Source organism: Prenolepis imparis, unplaced genomic scaffold (genome assembly GCF_030444845.1).
Source record: "Prenolepis imparis isolate NDT839.2.m4 unplaced genomic scaffold, iyPreImpa1.0 SCAF_8, whole genome shotgun sequence".
In the NCBI taxonomy this organism is placed as follows: Eukaryota; Metazoa; Arthropoda; class Insecta; order Hymenoptera; family Formicidae; genus Prenolepis; species Prenolepis imparis.
The window spans coordinates 8,836,605-8,857,447 of NW_028141166.1; the positions used below are offsets into that span (position 1 = coordinate 8,836,605).

The window sequence follows — 20,843 nt, forward strand, 5'->3', positions numbered from 1 at the left end:
GAGAGTCCGGCCGGTGTAAGTCGAAACTTTTCCCGATAACATTGCCTCGGTACTGCCGAGGTTGCAAAGTAGTTAAGTCGGCGTGTGATTTATAGCTGACACAACGAATCTGTTTCTGTACTTGAACATCTTTTTTTTATCAATATGAATGAGACGGGCGCGTGTAAAATTCCCGTGCGGCGGCTGCGATTAGTTAACAGAGTAAATTTAAATAGTAAAGTCATGCATATTTCCGGATATCGACGTTCCTCGCTACTACCGGTTACTTTCTCCGTTTGACAGATTTATTATGTACATATGGATATATATTATATAATCATAATAATACAGACAATTTACAGAAATATCAAAAGCACGTTGTGTGTATTTTCGATTAAACGTCACGTCGCGAAAATACAATCGAAAATCGATAGGACGCGCGCGGCAGAATAAACGTATATACTTGACCAATCGCTTTATGCGCGAAACCGTGAATGTTACGTTAACTCGATATGGAAATACATCTCTCGTATTTCTTCCGCGCGCTGCCTTTCCGAGAGGTTTCCCTAGAAAATTTGCCAGATGCGGCTCAGAGACGGGTTTGTTCGCTCGCTCATTCAGGGTCTCTCCTTGGGCATCTATATCGGGATAGGGGAAAGAGAGGAAAGACGAAAGGAGAACGAGAGGGGCGAAGGAGGGGCAACGTATCAAAGGATCCTTCCTTATATTACGACCTAAGAGGTTTCCTTCAGTAGATTACGTCGCGCTATTGCAACTTGCTATAAGGAGCTTATGTCTCCTCGCTATCAGAGACATTGCCGAGGAAAGCGATCATGCCTTTTGCCTTGACGGACAGTATCGGGTATCCGACGCTGTCAATGCGAATATATATGGGCGGGTTGCTTGGTGCGGTGAGACCGCCGCTTTAGACCTGGACATGCAATTAATCGCGAGTTAATCAAATTAGCGGCTATTGTCTTTGGGAACTGTTGGGCCCGCTCGATCGAAGTGTCAACCGCAGGAGGAGATGACACTAGGATAGCCTCTGCGAAATTCTATTCGAGCTGCGTCATTTTCTCTCTTTCGAGACATTTCGAAGTTTAAACGCTTCTAAATCCATTTCGTCAGAGTAGAAACGTAACATCTATAATATATGGATATTTATTTTACACGATATTTATTTTACACGATATTATTTATACACGCGAGACAAGCGGAAAATTAGCTCGAGCTTATCTATTAAGAATCATTTCTCACGTATAGGAATTTAAACCGCGCTCTAATCTGGCGATTCTAAATTCGGATGAAACGTTGGTAAATGGTTCGCGACTCACTATTTAATTCTTCATCGCTCACATCCGTTGTCTCTAATTTCGCAGCCTTTTAAACAGGTCTCTCTCTGTGTCGCGCCGACGCGACGTTGTGGCGGTAACGAGGAAATATCGTTCCACGAATCGATACGCGGCGTGAAAAGGTCACCGAGAAGGGGTCGTCGCTTGTCGAATGTGGCGGATGTCGTGTCGATTATACCGAGTGAATGTGGCCGCATGAATATGCGCTTCGAAACGAGAAATACCTGGATTTCGCGATGCTCTGCGACACGCGGCGACAGTACACCGACCGAATCGAGTACTTGATCAAACTTGAATATACGCAAAGCGATATATTCATGAAGGGTGATTTTGTTACATTAACGCGGACCTTCTGCAATACGATATGTGAATTATATCGTTTAAATTTTATCGAATTTATCAGTAGGAATCGATAATTGCGTATTATTTCCAAACACTTTGGATTCTTTATCGAATTACGGCATAAATAAGTTAATGCATGAATAATTATTTTTGTGAAATCAATTTATTATTTTTGTAAAATTATATTTATACTCAAATTCCTTGCTTTTAATAATGGATCGCGGTACTTGGAAATTTATGAAGATCTTAAAATTTCACAAGAGTATTGATGTATGCGCATGCGCGTCACATACATAGGGGATGTATATAAGCATGTAAATATATATATATCTCTATGACTTTTTAATGCCAGACTCCTGATTCGGAGACGAAACTCGTAATACCAAAATGTCATAACTTTCAAATAGGAAGGGTTCAACTACGATGAATCTGTACGATGAAAGTTCGTACTCTCAAATTTGGTCGGTTTCGCCGAGCATATTACTGATGCATGATGTGCAATGCTTCGAAGGAAGTCGAAGAAGCCCTCGTCTATCGACTTGCTCCCTAATATAGACATAATTTTTGCGTGCATAAATTTGAAAATCTTCTAGAAGATTTCGGTTTACATAGAGCGATCATTATTGCATTGTGTATTCCAAAAATGTATATATTATAAGGAATGTATATATGAAATGTATATATTATATGTTATACTAATTCGACACCGAATAAATATGTCATATGCCCCCATAGCGGCATATTTCTAATTAAATAATATAAATTTTATGAAAAATGGAAGACCAGCTTAATATGAGACCAAAAATCATAAACCAGAGACCATAGATAATAAACCAGATACATATAGCTAAATTGATAGATCGTATATATTATTTTTTTATTCTATAATATAAGAGAAAATAAAGTTGGAAATGTAGCATTTACGGTTTACGGTTTCGCGAAGCGCACATATTTTCAATGCGCGATTACGTCGATTTTCAATTGCACTTTTGTATGATGCAAAATTCAATTAAAAACGTGCTTCTGCTATCGCTCACGTAAACTATTAATTTACATAAACGTGCACACACGCAGTACAATAATCTATATTATTTTCGCATCCTTTATGATAAGAGGATAAAAAAAGGGAATGGGCAAAGGGGTACGGTGCGGGCTCCGATGTGGTTAGTCGCACGATTGTCCAGATAATATCGTTGATTGAACAAACAATAACATCGTTAAGGCAGTAAGTGGAATAATCGAAGTATCGATAATCTGGTTCGAGCGGACGAGCAGACCGCGAAAATACGGTTTATTGGCTCGAGCGAAGCCTCGCTTCCCTCCTCGACAAATGCTATTTGTTCGTAGAATTTCCGGTTTCGTTCCGGATACACAATAATTTGTTGTTACATGTGTTATATTTACGATAGTTACCGTATCTCTCGTCGACAAGAGCGGAAGGAAATCTCACAGTCGCCAAAGCATCGTTTTTTTTTTAAATTCTTACGTACCGTAATATTGATTCTGTATCGCGCGCGCGTATATCTACGAGATTCCCTCTTCATTCGTCGAGAAAGAGACGGATGAAGAGCGACTCGACGATATCGGGAGAAGCCTAATACCATGTTGACCTAATAGATCGACACATCCATTGAAGTTGAAGCGTAAAAACGTGCCCGAACACACAAACTCGGTGGAGGGAAAATACTCGACGATGACAAGAACTCGGTAGACTTGAAGTAAATGGACTGTTAGACATAGAGAGCTTTCAACCACATATATAGTATTTTGTACGCTATTGTGTTTACTCGCGTAACGCGAATAATATTCGCTGAAATATTTGTTGAAAATCTTTTATAAGATACAAAAACAATTTTCTAATATTTCTGATTATCGTTTCTATGATTTTTACAAGTTAATTACATACAATTCTGACATTTTCTATCGTTATTTTTTGCTCGATAATGTTTGCTTTAGAATCAATGAAATCCATGAATCATTTGTACGGTACATCACTATGTTAGTGACGTGAATGATACTCTCGCGTGTCTTCTCAGTTTCACTGGGTTGCTGTTAATTTCGTGTTAATTTAAGTAAGGCAAACACGAGAACGATCCCTTCGTCGCTCGCTGACAGTTTGGCAAAATCTGAACAGCGGCAATGACACACGTTAATGCATGCGACGGCACTTAATTCAATACTGCTTCGGCGTTCATTATTCCGCGAAGTTTCGTTAGCATTACTAATTAGAATGCTGAGGAATGGCAAATCTGCAAAGTTTTCCCGAAACTCCCATTGTACTAGCTTGTAATAAGAACGGCCATTATTATACTGTTTACAATCTCTAGAGATAAATGGAAACTTCGCGCCAAGTGCATCGGGGAGTTCAGAGGGATGATGGAAAATTCAGATGTAAACGCCGAAAAAAAGGAACGATAGATTCTCTAGCTAATAGAGAGGAGAGCAAAGTTCTCTGATAATAATAATTTCATAACCCCCAATAAGAAAGAGAGAGAGAGAGAGAGAGAGAGGGAGGGAGGGAGGGAGAGGTCAATTTAGTATTTACAATAGAATATAACGACCACAAAATACGTTATTACAAATAACAATAACTAAATTTCCAAATAAGCAACTCGTATATTATTATCATCGAGACGACACGTTTTAGCCTATCAATTTTTTCAAAAAACAAATAGAAAAAAAAAGAAAAAAAAATTCATCAACGCCGCGCGATGTACGCTTGCATGCGCAAAATAAGCAAATACGGCAGAATATAAAAAGGGCCAAAAATTTGATAATCCCCGAAAATGAGAGAGCAAAATGTACCGTGAAATATGTACCTATTTTCGAGTACGCGAGGGCGTGGATATTCACCGACGCGCGATGTCATATAAATCTCGCGGAAATGAGAAGTAATGCGCGAATATACTAGCGCTTCCTGACATAATCGTTGAAGCTGCGGGAAATTAAAAAGCGTATTTCGTGAAATTATACCGTATGATAACGCGCGTTTTTCGACATTTTCTATTTTTTTACATTTGCATCTTTCGTTATTCCAAGAGTCTTACGAGGCAAGCAACTAAAGTTATGTTTCTTTGCGCGAGAGATGGAAATTTCACGATAAGAGCAAGAAAATGTAAATGAGAGATTGATCCGAAATATAAATATGTATATGTATACGAGAGCTCGCGTACTCCATTCACATTCTCGTTGTTCTCATTTAATAAAAATGAAAAAGATGTATATTACTTCGCGAAACAATTAGTGATCGTTTGGTTTTTCGTCCATCCTGTAGACAGACGAGGAAAAAAAATAATGGGCGCGGATGGACGAGTAAATCGAATCCTTTTTGTTTTTCGGACGATTGTTCTTTTATCACGAGGCAAAATTATAAATCTGTATTAATACTCTCCTCGTTAAACGTGCTTACATATTATTAATACTGATTTTTATTTATTATCGTGGGTGATTAAACTTTCAGCATATTACCCTAACGCTTATATAAAACGCGTATAGATAACCATTGAGAGGCCGGAAATCGAATCCGGGAACTTTTCGTTTGCTTTTATTACTAAACCATCTGAATTCTATACAAAACATTTTTTCGTACACTTACATGTATTGAATAGTGCTATGTCTATAAGCCGTTTATATACTTGGACATTTTTTTACGATTAACTGCAACGGATGCAAATCCATCATAGTAAATCTATTATGGCTCACGCTATCGGATTATTTTAAGTTCAGATTTTATAAAATAAATATTACGATAAGAAGTTGTTATCTTATTACAACGTTGTGTAAAGAGAATTTATAACAAAAAATGACGCAAAAAAATGAACAGAACATCTTTCATCAATCCTTGGAATAAATCTGATAATGCAGACGGTTTAATACCATTAATTAAAGTGTATCCTTTGTAGGACGTACCGACGCGATTTTTCAAAGCGGCATTATGTAACAAACGCCTCTTCCGTATATATTTAAACCAGACATAACTATGTTTGCGTAACAAAAACATATTCTTCTCAGTTTCCTAATTGTCCTTTGTAATTAGGTAAGATATAAATATACACAATGTTCTAATTAATTCTAGAATCCTGATAACCGGGAGGGGGGGGGGGGGTTACGTTCTTTCTTCGCTAATGAAAGAAGCCAAATTGTAACGAGCAGCTTTGAATATTCTAATCAGCGCTGCGTCTCTCATCACCGTAATCGAAATTTACCGCGACACATAAAAGCAAGAGCGGCATATTATTCATTTGGATTATTAATTATCAGCGACATTTGTGGTAGCCGGGATGGAATTACCACAATGTCACAGGATATTCTTTTTCACGTTTCGACTTTAATTACGAAGAGAACTCAAGAACAGAGGTGTTACACGGGCGCGGGAGAATAATCAACGCCCTTGCGTCGCGTGCGAGTGTATATAACTGCAAGCTTTCTGAATAATATTTCATAAAGACACATTTGCGTGAGATTAACGATACGCTCCCTCAAGCTGGAGGTTGAGCATTATCTTTTTTTTTGTTTTGATACATTAAGAGGCACATTTACGTTACTCTACTCAGATTTCGAAAAGAAATATTGGATTGGACGAAAGAGTAAAGTAAACACTTTCGCTTGTATCTTCTAGCGCAAGTGGTTGTTTTGTTTTCGTATAATCCGATATCTTGAAGGAAAAGTAGTAGAAGGAGAGTCATATCTTACATTTCGTTTGAATATCTTATTTTTCTTTTCTTTTATCACAAAGAATTTTGATTCTGTTTTCAAGTATTCGTTTGCAAATATCGTTGTAACAAAGAATACATTATTCAACGAGACCGACGATTGTATCTTTCGGCAATGCTCGCTAATTTTCTACGTGCTCGAGAGCCACTATCATCATCTATTACTACAGCGATAACGAATTCGAAGAGAGATTGTTCAATATTCTGTTAAACACATGGTTCAGTAAAGCAACATAAAAGATATATATATATAAAATTTTATTGCATTATATCGATAATGCTATGCTTTCAAATGAACTTCTCCAATAGAAGATATGTGTATGTAGTAAGAGAGTATGTAAATATATATATATTTACATAACTTACTACACACACATATCTTCTATTGGAGAAGTTCATTTGGAAGCATAGCATTATCGATATAATGCAATGAAATATTTATCGCAAATTTTCTCGTAAACTTATCATCTCATATAATTGTATTAATGACATAATTTATCCAACACAGTCTACGCGCGGATCTGGTGGATCACGCCTGGCGGTGGGATATCTACTACGTAATACTGACGTATAATCCGCCACACATAGTACATGTCTCTCGGAAGAGGATCTCTCTCTCTCGTTCGAGCGTGGAAGACTCGCGCCGAAGCTCAACGGCGCAACGTCACCGATCAATTTGTCATGGGATGACCCAGTATCAAAGATACGAGTCCCCCGGGTCAGTGTAACGTGTTTCTGGAAACGTTGACACATGTACGCAGACACACATAGAACGCGACGCGACGCGATGTGTAACACATATGCAAACACGAGACTGCGATATGCATGTGTGTGTGTACATTATATTTATACACACACACACGTCGCGTATGCGCACGCGCGCGAACGTTCGCACGACTACCTAAATATAGCTATACGGTCTGTATAGACGAATATGGAATGCATTCAATGGTTATCGCGATTTTCGGTACTCCTTCCGACACAAAGTCGGAAAATATTTCGTCACATCGCTGCGGCTGACACCACCGGATAAGAGTGACAAGGGCGTCGCAGAATCAAGAATGCAGGAATCAATTTTCTACATCCGCTACATTTATCTCTACTACTATATACAACTCGGAAACTTCCTTTTCTTTGTTTAGAAAGGTATACGGTTTACGGCAAAAAACTCCTCTCTCGCGTACCATACATTCTAATGACCATTTTTCATTTCATTTTTAGTTTTAGTTAAAAGTTGGAATTTCTCAAAATATAACATCACGTCTCAGTCTAATTGTCTTTAACGATTTCTTTTCTAATATTGCAACATACTGCGAATGTTCGATCGAAATAATATTAAAACGTTTATGAATATTGAAAGCATTTTGAAACAAAAATTTGTGGTAGGCGAGCAGAAAGAAAGAGAGAAACGAGAAAATTAACTTTACCTTGTATATCATTCAAATTTGAAAAAGCTGATAGTTTGCAACATCGCAATGGCCATCATTGAATTTTATTTTATAAGATTGCTTTTTGCTATACAATGTCCCTGCATTTCAAACATTATGCGACGATTTTGTGTAGAATGGAATTGGATTTATAACCGCAGTACGTGCTTTACTGTATATAGAACGTATTTCGAGAGTGTGCGTAGCATTTATCTTATATCTCAAATACAAATTTTTTTTTATATAAATTGGAATCCGATTTTTATTAACAAAAATATGGCTGCTAGTTGCCCTCTGTATATCAGATTTTTACTTTGAATATTATATTACGTTATTGAACTTTAACTCGGCGCGAACCGATTTCCTGTTAAAGACATTTTGCAAATTAATTGAAAAATTTAATAACTGAAACTTTTTAGGGAATAAGTTGAATCACCCATTATTTTTGTATCTAACTTAATATTAATTGTAGTTCGCGGAAAGTCGAGAGTAAAGGAGATTTATTAGTCGGGCAAAGCGAGAAAAATCGGATAATTTTCAAACTCTATTTAAAGTCGCAACCCCGCTGGGACGTTCTGTACATTTTAACGCGAAATGTGCAACCTTCACGTGCGGCGCGCAGGTAATACAGAGATATGTGCAACCTAATTTTTGATTGGCTCCAGGGATGGAGCGGAAGAGAGAGGCTTAACCTTCGATCCACGAGGAGAGAAGGTCGAGATTATACCGCAGGGACAGTTCCCCCCGATGCGAGTTCGAATTTAAGCCTTATTCCATCGTCGATTCGGTGCGGACGGTATTAACGAAGCCATTAGTAGTTCCTTAACTCCGCGCAACGGCTGTGCCAACACATCCGAAGTCGCACGACGAAATCGATCCGTCACGTCGCCATCACGAAAAATGGAACGAATATTTGTCACGTAAAAACAGGGCGCGACGCAAAGTGACGCCAAGTTACGGGAGCGCATTAGTCTTACGTAATGAAGTTCAAGTTAGACGCGAATTTCATCCGTTCGCGCTTATCGTGACTGAATTTATCATGACCTCTAAGTTTATCATAAGAAGACGAAGCTTAAGGAGCCGTGCTGTTTTATAGATATCACTTTGTTAACTTGGCAATTTTAGGATTGTTTGCAAAATTTAGCCAACAATTGTTTCCTTCTTATTTTCGTCGTGAAATTGCGAGCGGAGCTCTCTTCTCGTAACTCTCTTTCTCTCCCTCTCTTTCGTGATGAAGTTGGCAGACAACCGACTCTAAAGGTGAATCGTCGAGCGCTTTTCCTCGCTCTCCTCCTTCGCGATGTGCATTCTTCGAGAAAATCGGATTATTATCGCGGAATCTATTTGGCGGTCCTTCCGTCTGTTCGTATCAGTATTCACGGGATGCCGAACGTTCCCCTTTCCGGGACACAACCAACTGTTGTAACGTGCCTCCATTGTATGCTTACGCAACAATCAACATTACCTATGTGCACCGTTGCATATACAAGTGTATAATGCCATGTGTACCGTCCGCGCAGTGTGCATCTCTGATGACGGCAAGCAACGACACGACCTCCGCGAGCGAAAATTCGCAAGACGAAACTCTCCGGTTAAATCGGTTAAATCAACTAATGTGAAATCGATTCCAGCGTTTCCCTTTTGGGATTAATTGTCTAATGGAAATGGTGCAAAGAGTGGCACATTGACGTATGCTTTCTGTTTATTTTACGCGAAAAGCTATTATTACGCCGAAGAATATTCGATTCTACTGACCTAATTCGATTAGACTTCATTAAATCATCGTTTCTTTTTTTTCTCGCGTGAAAAAATGTAATGAATATACCGTTCATTTGTCGTGTCAATTTTGTCGACGCCACGTGTATATGCGTACGAGTTATTTGATCTTGGAAAGATAAGAGCGTAAATTGCCCCGAATATACCTCTTTTACGTAATTGCTACACATAAACGTTATAAATATTTGAATTATTCGATTTTAATCTGAATTTTCGGCCTACATCAAATTGCTTGAATGCTTTTTGATCGCGATACTTACAGCGATACTTACATTTGAATATTCAAGTATTTATGGCGTTCTCGCAAGGACTTTATATTATCTTACGTTACACATATCTATACGCTATATACATACATCGAATACGTCGTCGTCGTGTCTTCGTGTTCCATTGTCGATTTCGCGATGCAGCTCTCTACGCGTCGCACAATCGCGGTAATCCCGCGTGTTTGCAAAAGCAAATATATCCGCGCGTGCAATGCCACAATTTCACTCGGGCGACGCTTTAAGAGCGAGCGCGGGATATATCTCGTTTACGATATAAAAATTCCTACTCAAAGAGAAGAGAGCGTGTGCATGTCACGGACGCGCTTTCACGTCGACAATCCTTGCAAGTCTCATATTTTTGTCGTAATATGAAAATATATTTTCAAAGACAGGGATATGTATGTCAAGAACATGGCGCGCATTTTGTGCTCGCTTTTCTCTCGTTCGCTTTGTCTCCGCATGCGGCTTTTACAAGCGCGTTACATCTTATCCAACTTCAATTGTATTCAAGTGGGATACGTATTTAATGATCAGAGAAGAGAAGAGAAGAGAGAGAGAGAGAGAGAGAGAGAGAGAGAGAGAGAGACCATATATATGTATATTTAATTCTTTAATACTCTGTGAAAATTGAAACGTGCAAATATATTTGCGCAATTTATCTGCGGCATATCCAATATTGAACGTAGGTAAAACCGACATCAAAGTATTAGATTTCACAGATCCAAATTTATAACGCCGATACTTGCCGCGATAAGTATAATAGTATCGAAAAGATGTCGATAACAATAGCACTAGCTAGCAAAGAAAAGAGAGGATTCTTCTTCGAACTTTTCGTCTTAGGTGATAATACTTTCACGTGACAGCAGATTTGTTTTCGCGAATCAGACTTCAATAGACAGGGAGTTGATACAATAGGATGTACGAATTCATCGCAAAGAGCAATAAACGATGTCGTCGAGTCGTCGTACACGACGCGTGTATGTACGAAGCGGTGAAACACACATATAAACACATATATGCTTTCAGCGCGGATACATCTGCATTGCAGAAACGAGACGACCATGCAAATTCAATATTTGCGCCGTGATGGAATGATCATGCCGAAGTGGAGGGTACCGCGTGTGTGCCTATCTGACCCAGATGCTTAAATTGTCATATGCGCTACAGTATCATGGGAAGCTTAGCCGTATAGACGAGACGAGAGCGAGAAAACGGTCTCCGATATACTGAAGCCTTGGGTATATATCCGGACCCGTGAATCCTATATACGGATACAACCTATTTCGAAAGGGAAAGAGCCGCAGCATCCTAATGTGGAAAATGCGAAGAGAAACGAAGGAGGGCAGAACGGAGGGAGATGAAAAAGAGAATTAAGTTTAAACAATATTCAAACTTTAAGAGAAACGCAACAATGCACAGTTCCTTCCATATATCGCGCGAGTACACGGCTACGATAGTATACGTTGATATGAACGGAATGAGGAGTTGTATACCACATTGTTGTGCCATGATACGACGACGTACGCGAATCGCAATCCGTCCATCTACCACCCCGGGATATAGACGCTATTCATGTGCGAAGAAATGGCATGCGGTATCAAAACGGTATCAGGACACGAAAGTAAACTTAACAACTCATAAGATTGTGACATTCCCGCGATTAAATAATAAAGAGCAAAAATGTGGAGATTAAATTTTTTTAATAATAATAATACTTTTAAAAGATTTTTTTAAATGTATTTGAATATATCTACGATATTAATTATGTAAAACGTTAAAAGTAAAAAAAAATTATAAAAGCAGATTTTAATTGAAAATATGCTACAATGTGCGATAATTAAGAAAAACATATTTCAAATTAAATATTTCCTTTTTAATAGATATTTTATATCTCTGAAAATTTAATCGAAATAGCAAACGCACACACGTACATTATTATAATATAAAGATTTAACAATAATGACCACAGTACAATAATTATGTCATGGAACGGACACAAGCAAAACACATTAATTTCGAAGAATCAAATTATCGTATTGTGAGCTAAAATGTACTTTTATGACAACGCGTAATTTCTATAATAAGTGTATAATAAATTGTAAAACAATTATAAATAATATTATAACAATATAGCTCAAAAGTTATAGCAATTTTAATAAAATAATAAGTTATATATATGGTACTTTTATTTTTACTTTGATATTAATAATGTTATTTTTCCTAAATGTGCTATTTTTATAAAAGCAAAAAAATATATTTGTGATAATTATATTTTATATAAATGAGAATATTTCAGGTATGTACAAGTACATTGTATTTTTTATTTTTTATTACGTGATTCATATAATGTACCATGAAAAATATTAAATATCGTAAATTGTAAATGGAGCGGCGAATATAATATATGGTAATATTGTGAAAAATATTAATTTTGAAGGTCAAATCAAAGTACAGATCAATTCGACGCTACATGCCAAACGAAATGCACATTTACAGAGAGACAGAGGACTACTACACAGACAAACGGAGAGAGCGAGAGATATATGTATATATATAGAGAGAGAAGAGCAGGTTTTCGAGCGTTAAAATTTCTAGCCGACGAGAACGCAACATGACGTTCGACAGGCAGACCGATGCAACACGCCGTCTCGATTAGTGACTTTATTTAAATTTAAACGCGGTAGAACGGGAGCGTGCCCGCGCTCGTATTCGCCTACGCACGAGTGATTATCGCGACATTCGCTAGTAATTGCTGGGACAACATCGCAGTTGATTGTTTTACCCTTCTATCAGCGTGTTCTATTTTATCGCCGAGGCCGGGCGACATAATGTACGAATACGCCTACGCGACGTCATCATCGTTCGGCTCGTTTCGAAGCGACTCGAATGAATAAAAAGGAAAACCAATAGGCGTGATAGAAGCCATTAAATGTAACGCGAGCGCGTGCGATATTTTTCGTGCGATATAGTATACGCTTACATGTGAAATCACTGGCGGTAAAATCGCCTGGGACGTATCCCATCCAATTCCGACACGACCCAATTCTGTTTCGTAAACCGATGGCGTGCCTTGTCACGGACGTCACGAAATATGATAAATGTTTTCCAAGTAAATGAGTAAATTGCATTTGATACCAAATGTATTTTAATCCCCCTTACGAAAGATTATTATTATTATTATTACTATTATGTCTCAGAGAAAAGAAGAGAGTCTATTCGGCCGATGTCAAAGTAAACTCGCAGCACATGTCGATTTCATGAGAAATAATATTCATATCATTTACGCGGTATTGTATCGTTAAATATGCTCCAAATAATCGTGCGATATCTCTCGCTGGTCGTCTGTCGGAAGAAAGGCTTAACGAACGTCAAGAAACGCGCTTTGTGAAGCCGCTTACGGTCGAAAGATTGACTCAGAGAGCGTTGTCGCGGGAGAGAGTGCTGGCCCCGAATACGAAGCACAAGCGCAATTATTATTACGCTCGTTACTCGTATATTCTATTCAAAGCATTCGGGCGGACGGCGGCGGCGGCGACCGCCGGCGGGGATTATTATCTTATTGAGCTCATAAGAAGCAACCCGCGCGCGATGTCGTACGAGCGCGTCGTCTTACGACATCCTCTATCTGCTAACCGACGGAACACGGCGCGACAAGAACCGCTTAGCTCGTACAGAACCTCGTGTACGGTCTAACTTTGCTTCTACGAAGAACACCGAGAGGAAGCGAGGAAGAGAGAATGAGAGAGAGAAGAGAAGGGAGAGACAGGGACGTAACTCCAAGTATAACGAACGGCTTCGACGATAACATAGGACGACGTCGAGGCGCCACGTCTGTGCGAAGACCGTCCGACAAGACATACGAGAACGATACATCGTTCTCAAGAATCTCTCCTCGAGCGATTTTCAGTTCTATCGATCATTTCACCAGCGACGAATAAGAACGGCACACCGGAGGAAACGTAGATAAATGATGGAGGAGCGACGCAAGGACAGGCGTGCAGGGAAGAGAGAAAGAGAAAGAGGACTCTACGTCCTCTCGATTTCTACAATCGAGTATCATCTTGTTCCCATTATTACAAGACGGACGATAGAACTGATACGAATACAAACGAGATGGGGAAAATTAATTAAGCGGTCAATGAAACAATCGAGAGATTTCTTCGATCTGATACGCTTATTCTCGTTCGTTTTGTCAAGTGATAATAAAAAGACTAATAGTTATGTTAATGAATATGCATATCCTGCACGAAATCAACAATCTAGTGTTGAACTTGGTACTTGCCTCTCTTCGGGATCTACTTTTTATTTTTGCAAGTATAAAAATAATTTTATGAGAAAGCGAATTAATTTATCGTCCAAACAAAATTATAAATAAACGTACATATTTAACACACGCAAATATATTTATTGAGTAAGATTTCTAGTGTTGAACTTGGTACTTGTCTCTCTTCAGGATCGACTTTTTATTCTTGCAAGTATAAAAATAATTTTATGAGAAAGCGAATTAATTTATCGTCCAAACAAAATTATAAATAAACGTACATATTTAACACACGTAAATATATTTATTGAGTAAGATTAGAAATATAAAACGTCGTTGAGTTTTCAGACGCCGATAATCAAGTGAAAACGTTAATTAACATTTTAATCTTTTTCTGCCGTTACCGAATGAGACGCGGAACGAAAGGAATTTCGTTAGAAGAGAGCGGAGGGGGGTCAGCGGTCGATTCTTATATAACAAACGTTCTTAATGGAAAGAAGCGATATAGGCTGTAAACTAACTCTGAATTATTTAGCCATGAATAGAGATGATTGGCCTTTTTCATCCGTTACGATACCGTTCGTTTAATAGATTCCGTAAAATATTTCGCGCGATAATTGTTAAGACGTAGTATATTTTCAGGGCAATGACAAAATTGCCGTCATAAAGGAGCTTCCCTCATAAGCGATTCCATATGTGCTGCTTTTAGCTATCATATACATATATATGTGTGCGTGTAGAAAACACCCTTGCTTCCAATACTAAATTACCGCCACTTGGCAATACTTTTATCGCTCCTTTTACGATACAGACTCCCCTCTTAGCTCCCTAACTTCGTTTTTGAATCCGATGGGACTATAAAGATAAATTAGATAAGACGACGAAATAAATGGGAAAAGAGAACAGCCATACATATATACACAAATACATACACGTACACACATTCAGTCTACATATTTCTTACATAATACATTCGAAAAATAGAAGCTGTTAGAAAATTTCAAGAAAAGAAATCGACAGCTTCTTATTTAGAATTAAGTCTCGGTTTTATTCTCTTAAATGGAATCAATATATTATCAGTGAAAAACAATGAATAATCATTCAAGATATTAATTACAAATAAAATATAGTATTGTAAATCAGTGAAATCTCTGAAAGAATTAATTAGTAGTAATTTCAATCGATGATATATATATATATATATATATATATATATATGTGTGTATATATATATATATATATACAATATATATATTTATTTTAAAATTTTATCTTTATAATATTATTTGAGATAAATGTATAGAGCAAAAAAATATATTTTATTAAAAAAATATCTGAATTTTTTTCATTTTTCATGGATTTATCACATATGAAGAGTAAAAAAATGTCATATGTATACAATTTTAATTTTTTAATAGTTATACGTGTTTCAGATATGTGTGTATATGTATGCCTGTGTAGGGGGAAGAGTTTCTCCCAAAAAATAGCAATCCAAGATAAATAGAAAAAGCTTTAAAATCTTTCCAGCTTGTACAAATATTTTCTAATTTTTATATATGTTCTAAATCTTATGTTTTCATTGAGAAATTTTATTCCTGTATAATTATTGTAAGACATAAGACGAAGAAGTAAAGTATAAATATTTTCACTAAAGATTAGTAAATATTCATTAATCTCTTCGGTGAAAGCTGATATTAGTGCTTTAATTATTTTCACTTATTCGATTTAAGAGAGTAAAAGAGTAAGAAAATCGAATACACGATGAAATATTTTCACCAAGTTCTTCATTTTCTTAATAAAAATTATAATCGAATTTTAAATAATAAATTGGAGTTGAAATTTTATATTAAATATTTCATTACGGTCATGCTCTTTTAAACACACTTCGTGAAACGAGATCAAAAATAGAAAAATTCCAATTAATTCTATATATTGCACTAATTATATTTAATAATTATATTTAATTGTCGGAAAAGTTTCTCGATTTAATAAATCTTTCTCATTTATTCCGTAGGAACGCGTGCAGAAAAGTTGGACGAAGAACAGCACCGTTAATAATTTGCCTCTCGCTGCTGATGACAATAGAAGCGAAGACAGTGGCAGCTACGAATGTGACAAACGCGTCATCGCTAGCAGTATCGACGCAAAAGCCGTTTACAACGACGGAAGTAGTTTATCAGCGATTCGCCATCGAGCCGATGGATCAAACTGCGGTGATTGGCAGTCGAGTGACGCTTCCATGCCGAGTACTCGATCAGAAGGGGCCCATTCAATGGACCAAGGACGACTTTGGTCTGGGAGCAGTTAGGAATCTCACCGGATACGAGCGATACGCTATGATCGGCAGCGACGAAGAAGGTGAGCGTAAGTGGATAAGATCATCCCGGAAATTCGATTTTCACGCTCAAATTAATCCCCCAGTCGGCTATCTACAAATGCGCTCGCGGACACTAGAATTATGCAAAATACAGAGTGATCTGCAATCATCATACAGAACACTTCCTGTTACCTATTTTTCGAAAGTCGTTTAAGAATCTAAAAAATTAATCTTCCGATAACATTCTACCGTTTTAAAATTCAGAAAATGCCGATGGCAAATCTGTATATTAACGCTTTTCGATACGTGTTCTTTTGAGCGCGAATTTTTAACGGCCTTTAAGTTTCCTAATAAAAAAGTGCACTTTGCACCAACGAAAGGATTATTTAAAAATCTCTATACACTACATCAACTATACACTATAATACGGCGCCCCTAGGCTGTTTACTCGCTCAAATTCAATTTTCGGCCGCAAGGTATTGATTTTCTGCTGTATCGAAAAAAATGTACGCACACGTGTGTGTGAGAGAAAGGGGAGAGAGGCTTCTCTCCAAAAATAGTCATCCAAAATAAATAAAAAAAGCTTTAAAATCTATATTTTGCAAATATGTTCAACATTATTAATTTTGCAATGTTATGTTTAGTAAAACATAAAACGGAAAAGTAAAGTATAAGTGTTTTCATTGAAGATTAGTTAATATTTTTTTATTTCTCCCTCTATTTCTCTCTTCGGTAAAATTTATTATCATTATTCGCTCAATTGTCTGTGAATATTACGCATCACGAAAATATATTTCGCGTTGCTTAGAGGTGTTACATGTTCGCGAGCATAACACTCTCACACATGGAAAGACATTTAGGTATATTAAACTCAGAACCAATATCAGTAAGTGAGAGGCAGGTATATATTGTGATGAAAATCATAATACGACAAAAAAGAAAATATTTCTCTAGCTACAACTTTAAAAAAAAAATATTTTTTGTGAAAATCAGAAAAAATCAATATTTTTTCTTTTTAAGATTAAAATATTTAAAACATTATAACAATATCTTTAATATTGTTATATGAACTATTAAATATAATAAGTTAATTTAAAATAATTAAAATTGAGTTTAATTATGAAAAATTAAGATTATAATAAGTTTTAACGCAATTATATATTGTTATTCATATTTGATAGTCGCTGTTGTGACACAGTTTCGAAAAGATTTATTTTGCCCTTTCAGCGTGTATGTGAAGCTGAGCTCTTATTTCGTAGACTCATAAATAATTAAGAGTTCTGACTTTATTTTCAATAGTTCTAGAGTTCTTGATAATAGTTTAAACAAATAGTTCTGACAATTAAAGCAACGAAAATGTCTTAAGACAAATTGAGACGCCAAATTTACGCAGCATCTCACTTTGTCCTACGGCATGTTTCTTATCAGTAATTATCAGGATTGAAAAGATTTATAATTTTACATGAGATCTAAGAAGAGTTTGTATCTGTGAATTTGGCACAATATTTTACGAATTAAAAAAAAAAAAAGAGTTTGAACTTTTCATAGTTCCACAATTCCAGATAAAAATGTAAAAAAGTTCCGCATTCCTTATATTAAAAATTCAAAATTGAAAAAATGTGCTAACTTCGCGAATCTAATACGACACTCTTCCCTATAAAATGTACTAAAATGCGTTATCATTTTTGACAAAAGTTCCCGATAGTTTTGTTCAAGTTCAGTACATATGTGTAATTTTAATCGACATTCCACCAATTAATAATTTTTAATCGATTTTTAATATCTACGCTCAGCATGACATTTAGTGAAAATGTGTCATGTTAATAATTTTCCGTAATTCTAATGATAGTTTTCGAGATGTTCTATAAGAGTTCTATGCATTAGAATTAATTCTAAAATGAGTTTCAGTCATTAACTATTTTTTAAACAATTTTAATAAAACACAACTTTACTAAAAATTAATAAAATACATTTCTTAATCAGGATTCTTTTAATTTAGCTACATGTTTTCAGTCTGTCTTTCGTGAAATGTCAAAAATGTTATAAGATACAAAAAACAATATTACTAATATACAAAAATACAATATATTTTTTAGGCAGGACTTGCACGTGCTTTTATATTATCTACGTGCGTCCTGTCTTTCAAACATTACAAAAATAATCAAACATGCAAAACTCAATTTTACTAAAACACAATTTTACAAAAAATTAATAAAATTATATTTCTTAATCAGGATTCCTTTAATCTATCTACGTGTTTTCAGTCGTGTTTCAGTGTCTCTTGTGAAATATCAAAAATGTTATGAGATATAAAAAACAATATTACTACTAATATTACTACTAATAAAAAAATAATATATTTTTTAGACAGGACTTGCACGTGCTCTTTTTTATCTACGTGCTTCCTGTCTTTTATCAAACACTACAAAAATAATCAAACATGCAGAACATAATTTTACTAAAACACAATTTTACCAAAAATTAATACAATATATTTCTTAATCAGAATTCATTTAATCTAGCTACGTGTTTTCAGTCTGTCTCTTTCGTGAAAAATGTTATAAGATACAAAAAACAATATTACTACTAATAAAAAAAATATATATATTTTTTAGACAGGACTTGCACGTGCTTTTATTTTATCTACGTGCGTCCCGTCTTTCATCAAACACTACAAAAATAATCAAACATGCAACACAATTTTACTAGAAATTAATAAAATATATTTTTTAAGACTTCTTAAGGATAGAACTCTTATAAAACTGTCAAAAATAATGATTAAAACTGTCGAAAATCATTAGCACGACACAGTTTCACTAAATGTCGTACTGGAGGTAATTGTTGAAAATTGTTTAAAAAATAGTTAATGACCGAAACTCTTTAGAATTAATTCTAAACTCTTATAGAACTCTTGAAAACTATCATTAGAACTACGGAAAATCGTCAGCACACTTTCATTAAATGTCATGCTGAGCGCGGATATTAAAAATCGATTAAAAATTATTAATTGGTAAAATATCGATCTAAAATTACGCATATATACTTAACTTGAATATACAGTACTATCGGGAGCTTTTGTTAAAAATGATAATATTACACGCGTTTTATTACTTATTGTTAGAGAAAAAAGTATCGAGAGAGAAGAAGAAAAGGCAATGTACATGCTGAGAACTGCTTTAGAAAAAACAGAATTCTCGAAAATCGACTGGCGTCTTACATTTAGACTCGAAAATATGCATTTTTCGGACAAAATAATTATTTAAAAAATTTTTAATCTGCATTAATTATCAGAACTCTGGAAAAACAATATACATGCGAACAATACAAGAACTGCTTTAAAATAAGCAGAACTCTCGACTGGCGTTTCATCTCAATATCTATAGATAGATATCCGCGGTTGTCTTTATTTTAATTTAATTAATATTGTTTTTCAGAAGGCAAAACTCTTTCTAGAACTCATGTAGAACTATACATTTTTTTATTTAGCTTATAAATTTTTAGAAGTTAGCGTCTTAGTTTGGCCCAAGACATTTTCGTTGCTTTAATGGTTAAAACTATTTGTTTAAACTAAAAAAAAAAACTCTAGAACTATTGAAAATGAAGACAAAACTCTTAAGTATTTATGAGTTTTCAATAAATTAAACGCCAGCTTCATACACCTTTATTACCGCTATGAAATATTATGAAATAAACAATTTCTCACTCACCGATACGTGCAATGGCAGAGTTGTAGTACACAGCACATCTGATGGATCTGAAAACAAAATATTCAAATTTTATATATACATACATATATACATATATATATATATAGGGAAACGCCTACTAATGTACAATGATTATTTCAAAGTAATTAATGTGCGCAAATTTTTTTTAATTGAGTATGTTATAAATTATTTTGCATACCTCACAGTTGCCCCGATGTCGCCCGATGCCTCCTCGGACCTCCTCCTCCTCTCTTGGTTCTTCGTAGCACTCGCACGACACTCGCGAAAACACGAATAATTACGATCGCCCGAAACTTTACACGGCACTCCCGACACGACGCGTTAATCGCACTGTGTATCGCAATGCTATCTGTAACAAATAAAATACATACATATATTAGAATAATCTTATTCTTTCGCATTATAACATACACAATATAAATATGTAATACAAACATCGGCAACTTGATTCTAATAGCGCGTGCGATATACATGACTTATAATAATAATAATTAATTAAAACTCGAAAGAGATTCGTTCGAAAAGATATAGATTACGAATAAGCATAATTCTCGAAAATCGACTGGCGTCTTATCTCAATATTTATAGATATAAATATGCGGTTGTCTTTATTTTAGTTTAATTAATATTTTTTTTGCTTTCAGAAGGCAGAAATTCTTTTTTGAACTATAAATTTTTTTAAT

General features: G+C 35.7%; 1 protein-coding gene across 4 annotated transcripts in view; it reads left to right on the plus strand.

Moving 5' to 3' along the window:
• Positions 1 to 20,843, plus strand: part of LOC145939671 (irregular chiasm C-roughest protein) — a 201,450-nt gene that overhangs the window by 127,523 nt on the left and 53,084 nt on the right. For all 4 annotated transcript variants that reach the window (XM_083044154.1, XM_083044151.1, XM_083044152.1 and 1 more), the window contains one exon: positions 16,130 to 16,473. In XM_083044154.1, coding sequence (XP_082900280.1) covers positions 16,130 to 16,473 — 344 coding nt within the window. The remainder of the gene's footprint in view (positions 1 to 16,129; positions 16,474 to 20,843) is intronic.